General features: G+C 61.6%; 1 protein-coding gene and 1 long non-coding RNA gene across 2 annotated transcripts; both read right to left on the bottom strand.

Moving 5' to 3' along the window:
- TCEA3 (transcription elongation factor A3) lies at positions 1,435 to 7,224 on the bottom strand. Its single transcript, XM_021375614.1, has 14 exons — positions 6,810 to 7,224; positions 5,353 to 5,415; positions 5,157 to 5,262; positions 4,868 to 5,033; positions 4,683 to 4,751; positions 4,500 to 4,568; positions 4,338 to 4,412; positions 4,063 to 4,140; positions 3,825 to 3,979; positions 3,539 to 3,595; positions 2,908 to 3,062; positions 2,314 to 2,460; positions 2,147 to 2,218; positions 1,435 to 1,915 (listed from the first exon to the last, which is right to left on the bottom strand). The coding sequence occupies exons 1-14, from the start codon at positions 6,876 to 6,878 to the stop codon at positions 1,907 to 1,909; spliced, it is 1,290 nt and encodes a 429-aa protein (XP_021231289.1). The 5' UTR covers positions 6,879 to 7,224; the 3' UTR covers positions 1,435 to 1,906.
- On the bottom strand, positions 7,697 to 9,047 carry LOC110387469. Its single transcript, XR_002432532.1, has 2 exons — positions 8,900 to 9,047; positions 7,697 to 8,696 (listed from the first exon to the last, which is right to left on the bottom strand). It is a non-coding gene; the product is annotated as an uncharacterized LOC110387469 (long non-coding RNA).

Here is a 9,069-nt window from a genome sequence, read left to right on the forward strand (position 1 = left end):
AGGGAGGGATGGTGGATGGAGGGACAGAGAGATGAACAGAGGGATGGAGAGATTAATGAATGGATGGGTCGATGGATGGAGGGATGGAGGGATGGATGGTGGAGTGGATGGATGGATGGATGGATGGATGGATGGATGGATGGATGGATGGATGGATGGATGGATGGATGGATGGATGGATGGAGGGAGGGAGGGATGGAAGGAGGGATGGAGAGAGGGATAGATGGATGTATGGACAGATGGAGGGATGGAGTGATGTGTGGATGGATGAATGGATGGATGGAGGGAGGGAGGGATGGACAGATGGATGGATGAGTGGATGAGTGGAGGGATGAATGGATGGAAGAATGGATGGGTGGGTGGGTGGATGTGTGGAGGGAGGGGTGCCGTAGAGGTGCTTTTCGAGAGCCACAGGGCCTTGATGTACATCACAGTGGGATGTTGCAGGTGCAGCCCTGGGGGGGGGACTCAATGTGTTTTTGGCTCCTCCTGAGCAGGCTGGGGGTTGCAGAGCGGGCCGGGGGGGCTGCCAGCTGTGTGAGCAAAGCCCTGGGGATGTCACCTGCATGGCGTCAGGGGGTGACACAGACCTCAAGCATCAGATCCCAAATGCCATCGGTTTGGACACCCGCAGTTGGGCACTGGGTTTTCCAGCACATGAAGGTGTGTGTGGCCTCCCCGTGGGATGGGTTGGAGGCTCAGCCCTGAGACCACCCCCAAGAGCCACCCAGAGGCCGCGTCAACCCCTGCACATGCCCAGAAGGACCCTCACTGCCCCCCTGCCTGGTGACATCCCTGCAACCAGCAGCTCCCACAGCAGCTGCCCGTGGCTATTTACAGCTCTGCACGAGAATTCTGAGCAGAGCAATAAATCCATCACCTGTTCCCAACCTCCGGGCAATGCCAGGACACACGCTCGTGTCGCTGCGGGACAGACGGACGCAGGTGGGCGCCGGGGCTTTGCTGCCCATGGCACAGCAATGCAGGGCTGCGCTCTCTCTGCTGTCGCTCGGACCTTTTTGCAGTGCTGGTAGTTGCCCTGATGTTTTATTCATCCGCCGTATTCCTTCATTGCAGCCACATTTTGCAAGTGGAAATAATTGCCTTCTTGGCTCGCTAATGACCTTGGTATGCTAACGAGTACCGAAGCCCAAGGTGTTTTGCCAGGGGTGTGGAGGTGCGTGACCCCTCTTAAAACCACCAGCGTGCAGGAGAAGGGGGTAATTGCACCCAAATCTGGGAATAAACTCCCTTGAATTCCTTTGGGGGACGTGCTTTCCCTCCCCAACACACTCTGCCCATGGAGACCCCCATCCCTGGCTGTGCAAACCCAGTGCAGAGCCAAGCCCCACATCACCTCCCCATCATGGAGGAGCAACCTGGGGGAAACTGAGGCACAGGCACTGGTCCCCCCCTTCAGAAAGCACTCGGTGCTACAGACAGCTCGTGCCTTTATTGCCATAGCTGGAAGCTTTCTTTCTGCTCCTCTCCTCCCATCCTTTCTTCTTTCCTGGAGTGCAGGGTGGACAGTCCATGTGGCATAGAGCGGAGGGACACGATGGCATGGCACCAGCATCCAGACACCACTGCCACCAACCCTCCACGTCCTCCCATAGCACTCAGTAGGACAAGGAGAAGGAAAGGCTTGGGGCCCTTTCCCAGCCCCACATCCATAGGGCAGCATTCCTCCTGCCCCCAAACCACACCGATCCAGGCTCCCCGTGCAAAAGGCTCAAATTCACTGGGTTCGTCCTGAGCAAACCAGTGGGAGGCACTAGGGAACCCAGTGCAATGGGATGGGGAGCAGTGAGGGCTGAGGCCAACCCATCGCTCCCTCATTCCCACCCCAATGTTCTGTCACCACGTCCTGTCCACGCCACGCCCCCTCGAGTCGCACTGGGCGCCATCAGCAGAACTGCAAGGGAAGCGGAGCCCAAGGTTGGGGTGCAGCCAGCCCCCTTCCTGGGTGGTGCTGGGGGGCCCTGCCACCCCCACTTTGGGGTCCTGGAGCACTCGGTGAGCACATGGCGGTGGAACCACACCAGTGCCCACAATGGGGTTGGGGGGGAGCGAGGGGCACCAGCATCCTAAGATGGGACAGGAGAGGTTTGGGGCACCCTGAGCCCCCTCCCCGCCCGGTACGCACCTTCCAGCGGTTCCCACATTCGTTGCACAGCACGAACGTTGTCATGGGCTCATCGGCACTGCGCGTCTGCACCTGGAGAGGGAGCGGGTGGCCGGGTCAGCAGCCACCGACGATTCCCCCAAATTATGGGCTGGGGTCCCCTGGGGTTGCGGCGTGCTGGGGCTCACCTGGTTGTAGGTGCAGTTCTTCTTCTTGCATTTGCCGCACTGGAAGAGGTCGGTGACGGTGCCGCCCGTTTTGGCCATCTGGTGCTCGCGGATGGCCTCCTGGGTCATGGCATTGCGCAGCTCCTTCAGCTCATCGCTGGCCATCTCCTGCCATGAGGGGACCAGGTCAGCACCCATTGGTCAACACCCATGGGTGCCGACTCCCTTGGGCCTTCATCCTTTCATCTCTGCAGGATTTGGGCTGATCAGAGAATCATTACTGTCGGAGAAGACCGCTAAGGTCATGAAGTCCAACCGTCAACCCATCCCCACCATGGCCACTCATAGAATCATGGAGTCATTCAGGTTGGAAAAGACCTCCAAGATGGCCAAGACCAACCCAACCCAACCTCCCCCCATACCCGCTGACCATGACCCCAGCTGCCACATCTCCAGAGACAGTGATCCCACCACCTTCGTGAGCAGCCTGTTCCAGTGCACTGCCATTGGGTTTCTCCTAACATCCAACCTGATCCCGCTCTCTGTGCTCGCTAGGGGACTCAAACCCACCCAGGAGATCGAGCACCCCATCCTCAACCCTACAGCGCTGTTCACCTCTGCGGTCATACGGGCAATGAGGGCGGGCGCGATGGCCCCGCACAGCACGTTCCTCCGCAGGTTGGGGTTCTTGGGGTCCTTCAGGTTGCTGATCCTGCTCCGCACCCGGTTGCGATACTTCATGTCTGTGCTCTTCAGCTCCTGGAAGATATGTGGGGCCCGTCAAGGAAATCAAATTCTCGGTGGAGGAATGGTCTCTGGGGCTGATCGTGGCCAAGGGGGGGACCCCAAAGCGTGAAGTTGGGGGTGATCAGGAGGTGGCTCTGTCCCAGCAGCATGGAACAGCCCGGGCACTGCGCTGGACAAGAACCTGGCACCCACAGCAGTAAGGATGCCTTGGGCTTGGGAAGGGGCGCAGGTTTCATTCCCCGAGGAGGAAGATGGGTCCCCAAGCAGAGGGATTGGGGAGACGCAGCATCAAGGTCCCAGGAGCCCATGGGATGGAGCAGGCTGGGGATGATCAGCATCAGCCTTTAGTGCGGGCTCGGGGCTCCCTCTGCAGGCAGCGGGACCAGGCAGGCCTTGGCAGCGCTCCTCACCCCGTCCCTGTCCCTGTTTCCACCACCTTGTCCCTGTCCCCCACCCCAGGACCCCGCAGCAGCAGCAGCTCGGGGGCCCCAAAGGATATGGTCTTCGATCTCGGATGCCATCTTCTCACAGTTGACGCCGAACTCTTTGTAGTCATCTGCATGGAGAGGAGAGGGGTGGAGATGGGGCTGGAACCAGAAGGGCCTCATCCTGCACCCACAGATCTCCAACAAAGCGGCAAAACCCTGGGCTCTGCCCCCAGCTTGTCCTTCTAAAAGCTTCTCTCCTTCCAATGACCGCACCCAAAGCCCTCACCCAAGACCCCCAGGCACCTCCTTTTCCACCCCTTTGGGGTCGAGCATCCCTTACCACCCTGCCCCGCTCACCGTCCATGCGCAGCGCAGCCGTCAGCATCTCGATGCACTTGTCCCGTACGGAGTCCCCAGTCAGGTAGCAGGGGGGCAGGAGGCAGATGCTGGGTGAGAAGGGGGGGCTGCCGGGGGTCCGCGGGGTCTCTGCTTTGCCCTTGCTGCTGTTGGCTCTGCGGGGACACGGGGAGGTTTTGGGGTCCCGCGCAGCTTGGGGGCACGGCAGTCCCATGGTTGGGGGCCAGATGGATCCTACCTGTCCCCATTGCTGTCGCTGGAGCTGCGCCGGGAGCTGTTGGGAGCTGGTGAGGGGTTGGCACCCGTCGAGGGTCTCCTGGGGGTGACACAGGGGGTGGGGGGGGACGGCAGCGGTGACACCAGTGATGGGGCATGCAAAGCGTGTCCCATGGTCAGAGCATCCCCAGCAGTGCCAGGGACAGGGATGCTGGCACCAGCAGCCACCGCCACCACCGTGCCCACCCCTGAGCCCTTCTCTGGGAGCTGCAGAGCTGGGGGTGCCCCCCCTCATACCTCTCCCCCGAGGGTCTCTTCTGCGGGGAGGAAGAGGAGGATGTGGCTGAGGACCGCGAGTCGGCAGAGTCCCTCCTGGCAGGAGCAGCCCAGTGTCAGTGCATGGCAATAGGGACTGAGCAGTGGGCCCGGAGCCCCACCTGCCCAGCCCAGGGCCCCCACCTCTCCTTCTTGCCATCCAGAGGTGACTTCTTCAAGGATGCAGTGGGGCTCCGCCCGGCGCTGGGCTCCCTTCGTGGCAAAGCACAAAGGAAATGAGGGGATGCTCTCGGCTCCCAGCACTCCCATGTTGCTGGGTCCCAGCCCCCCAGAGTGCCCTGCAGTCAGGGGGAGGTTGGTGGGTACCTCTCCTGGCTGGGGTCAGTGGGATGGCCCTTTGGGGGGGCTGCGTGGGAGCTGGACTTGCTGGGCTTCCTGCAGACAGAGAGAGTGGGGGTGGCTCAGCAAGCAGCCCCAGAACAGCCCCCTCTTGGGCACAGGGAATGGGAAATGCTGGTTCTTTGCATTGCACGCTGCACTGAACCCCACACCTCTCCTTGTGCTTCTCTCTGTGCTTCTCGGCCGGGCTCTTGGGGTGCTTCGCCGGGTGGGGGTTTGCCCCTTCATTGGGACTGGGGACATCCAACCTCTTCTCCTTCTCCTTCTTCTCCTTCTCCCCATCTGCGTCCTTCTCCTTCTTTGGGGGGGTCGAGGACTCTGGGGATGGAGTGGGGGTCATGGGCACAGCACGCACCGAACCTCACCCTGGTGTGGGACATAGGGCTGGGGGCACTGGGGCCCCCCAGGGGCATTTTGGGGGTGGCTTTCTGCCCCTCTCACCCAGCAGCCTCTTCCAGTTCTTGATGAGGATCTTGGCTGAGGCCACCACCTCTTCGTCCGAGCAATGCTTCCGCACCGAGTTGACGGCCACCCCGATGCGCGTGGTCTGGGGACGGGTATTGTAGGGTCACCTTCCCCAGGTGGCGGGGCCGGGATGAGCATCACTGCCCCCCCATGTTCCCCCGGCCCCTCTCACCTGCAGCAGCTGGATGGTCATGGTGTAACCAGTGAGAGACTTGAGCAGGTCCAGAGCCCCTTCCTGCAGTGGGAGGGGGACACAAGACCCATAGAGGAGCTGCCACCAGAGTGGGGACACCCTGAGGTGGACAGGACCATGCACCCACCACCAGTGATGCTCCCGTCAAACCCAAACCCATGCCCATGGGAGGGGCTGGGGAAAGCGGTGCGTCCCCAAGGGCCACATGTCACCAGGTTCCCAGCCTGGCCCTCGGGTACACGGAGCCTGTGGGGTTATATATATCCCAGCACAGCTCTGCATGGGGTCATCTTCCTCCCTGGTATTTTTAGAGCTGCAGGAACAGATGGAGGGTGCAGGTAGCATGGCGGAGTTGTATTGCTCAGAGCTCCCAGCACAGGGGACATCCCCACGCCATGACCCAGCTCTGTCCCCTCCCCAAAGTGGGGTAAAGCAGGAGGGTTGGGGGGCTGGAACCACAGCTCAAGGCTGGGCAGGGGTCACCCGTGAGCCATGGGGTCATTCCCAGCAAGGGAAACTGCAGAGAAGGGTAATTGCAAAGGGAAGAGCAAACTGCCCATGTGGCTGCCGTGGAGTCGGAGTTGTTGCATTTTTAGCATCCCTAAAAGCATGGAATTTTGGGAGGATGGCATTGCCATGAGCCCCACAGGGCAGCGTGCACCTTGCCAGGGCAAAGTCCGGCTGGAACAGTCAAATATTAACCTTGAGGGCTGGGCTCTCCTCCATTCCTCCACCCCCTCCCATGGAACTGGATCACCACCGGATCCTCACCTGGTGCACAGGGAGCGGGGCTGAGTCCTGGCACCGAATCCCCCAGGCTGCATGGAAGCCCCCTCCCTTTGCACGGTTGCATAAGGCACAGCTGTTTTTGGGGTGCTGGGGGGGCTGCTCCCACCCCCTATCAAGTTTTCCTTTGCACAGGGCTGAGCTCGTGGTGCCAGCCCTAACCCACACTGGGTGCTGGTGGCCGGGCTCCAAGCACCTGTCACCCACACTGGTCCCACACCAAGGGGTGCCCAGAGCCGCCAGCCCTCACCCAGGACCCCCACACACAACACCCCATCCCCATGCAACGGGGTGCACCCATGGGTGCCTGCTCCATCTCCACAGACCTGGACTGGGCAGCACGCCGGGGTGCTCCGTGCTCCCTGTGCTGTGAGCAACAGCCATGGGGACAGAGCAGAGCTCCCTCCTCCTCCTCCTCCTCCTCCCACCCCACCTTGGGGAAGCCTGTGCTTTTCCTCCCTTCCCCATCCCAAACCTTGCTGCACCCTCCAAACACGCCCGCACAGGCCTGCAAAGATCACACACGCATGCAAATAAGGCAAGCAAATCTCGCGCCCGTGTGCAAATATTGCACACCCGTGCAAAAACGCAATACGTGCAACGAATGCACGCGTGTGCAAACGTTGCACGCGCAGCCCTCCCTGCCTTACCGTGTTCTTCCTGGCCACCATCTTATCCAATTTCTTGGCAATCCGGACCAGCTCCTCAGCAGGCCCCATGCCGGCGGTTTCCAATGTTCCAGGCTTCGGCGGTTGTGGGAGCAAATTGCAGCTGGTGGCAGCGGTGTGGGTCCGAGGTGGGCGCAGCGGGCATGGGGCAGGGGCACGGAGCGGAGCAAGGAGAGGAAAAGGGGAAAAGAGAAGGAAGGAAAGCAAGGGAGGAAAGCAGAAAGGAGGTGTGGCTGTCCCGGCCAGTTATAAACTCCTGCCAGGCAAGCGAAATAGCACGGGGCAGGGCTAAATATAGCCCAGAGCAGGAGAGGGACAAAGATTGCAGCGCTGGGGGGAGGCGATGCAATGGGGACACTGCGCCCTTCGGGGTCGGGAGGCTCAGGGGGCTCCGGGAGGTGCTGGAATGCAGGGATGGCACTGGGAGGGCACTGGGACGGCACTGGGACGTGGCCTCGGTGCTGCCCGGAGCCACGTAGGCTTGATGCAACTTGCTGCAAACATTGCACGGTGGGGAAGCTCTTGGATTTCACCCCACGGCACCGCTGTCCTGCGGCACCGAGGTCTCCAATGAACCGCGGGCTGGGGCTGAGCTGCAGGGACACCCCAGCTCGGCGCTGTCGGGGTTTGCACGGCCCAGAGCGCATCCACTGAGCAAAGGCAGAGCAGGGAGCTAGGGAGGGAAGGATGCTGCTGCACTGGGGACTCAGCCACCCACGGGGGCTCCTGGCGCACCCTGGCTCCCTGCTGCCACCCCTCCTTGTCCCCAGTGGGGATCCCTGGGGCCGGGGGGGTGGGAGGGGGCACCCAGCACCCCTGCCCTCCAACAGGGGAGATGGGGATTGCACATCGGGCTCTTGTAAAAAAAAAAAAACCAAAACAACGATGGTTTTATTAGAAATTAGAGAGAGAAAAGGTGAAAAACAAATGAATAAAAACAAAAGAGTTCTGTTTCTTTTGAGATGAAACGTCCGACGCACAACGATGGGGATGAGGATAAATCACGGGGACGAGGGAACGTTGGTCCCAGAAAGTGGCTGCAGAAGGGTCCCATAGAACATCCTCCCTTCCCCCCCACCCCCGTTGAGCCCCCCATGGCCAGGCGGTGACCAGCACCCACCCGGGGAGGGCCACAGCTCTGCAGTGCAGCCCCTTCCACCCAAAGGACGTGGGTAGGGGTTTTGGAGAGGAGTTTAGGCATTTCCCAGCCCTGCTGCCCTGGAGGACTCAGAGACCGTGGGGAGGGGGCAGGCTGTAGCTGCAACCCCCCCTCCTCAAATCCCTAAAATGATGGAGAAAAGCCTTATCTTGTTTCCTACCAAACCCAAACAATTCACAGTTGTGGCAGAAGTGGCACACGGCAGCTGACCCCAGCAGGATGGGGACGGGGGGGGACTGCGTGTCCCCCCTCCCCCTCGGGAAAGGAAGGTGAGGGGCAGCGCCCAGCCCCAAATCCCTGCAGCCCTGGGATGGGCTGAGCCCACAGAGGACAGCGTGGCACAAGGAGCTGAAGCCTTATGCCACCAGTGCAGCGAGCGCGTCCGTTCTCTGCCCGATGGCTGCACGGGGGGTGGCAGCCCTTGGGCCCTCCAAAGCCACCATCCAGGGGGGATCTTCCCACGGCGGGGGTCCCCAAGTCCCCCTGGAGGGCAGCGTCCAGCACGGTCCCGTGTCACGGACCCGATGCCAGGTGGAGGGGATGGCAGCAGAGAGGGGACGGAGGGCGGCCACCAGCCCGCCCCGAGTGCCACCAACCCCACGGGGATGGGGACGGAGCGGGCGATGGGGACGCGGTCAGTCCTGCAGGAGGTGCACGAAGCTGGCAGGGAACACACCGGTGCGAGAGCCGTCACCTTCAATGAAGCCGACCTGAGGGTGCAAAGAGGGGGGGGGGTCAGAGGTGGGGGGATCACGTTGTGCATCACAGGGAGAGAGACATGTCACCCTGGTGACTCCCCTAGAGCGGGCAGGGGGACCCATCCATCACCCAGCAGCATGCTCCAGAAGGAAGGGAATGCAAGGAGAGCTGGGGTGGGGGGGAGAGGGGTCGGGAGGGGGCACGTGGTGCTCACCCAGCTCTGCTCGTCCTCCTCCCGCGTCACCACGATCACCTCCCCCTTGGAGAAGGTCAGCTCCCGCGCCTTGTCTCCCTTGCAGTCCATCACCGCCTTCACCCGCTTCTGCCTCCCCTTGGCCTGCGCCAGGAATGGGCTCATGGGGTCACCGGGTGGAGGGGGGGGGG

The sequence above is a fragment of the Numida meleagris genome, chromosome 22 (assembly GCF_002078875.1).
Source record: "Numida meleagris isolate 19003 breed g44 Domestic line chromosome 22, NumMel1.0, whole genome shotgun sequence".
NCBI lineage: Eukaryota > Metazoa > Chordata > Aves > Galliformes > Numididae > Numida > Numida meleagris.

What these genes read in the sequence shown, in the direction of transcription:
- TCEA3 (XM_021375614.1), bottom strand. Translation starts at nt 6,878, where the DNA reads ATGGGGCCTGCTGAGGAGCTGGTCCGGATTGCCAAGAAATTGGATAAG. An exon ending in GGCATCCGAGATCGAAGACC is followed by an intron (nt 3,063 to 3,538) that starts ATATCCTTTGGG and finishes GACGGGCCCCAC; the next exon opens with ATATCTTCCAGGAGCTGAAG. An exon ending in TTGCCCGTATGACCGCAGAG is followed by an intron (nt 2,461 to 2,907) that starts GTGAACAGCGCT and finishes CCCTCATGGCAG; the next exon opens with GAGATGGCCAGCGATGAGCT.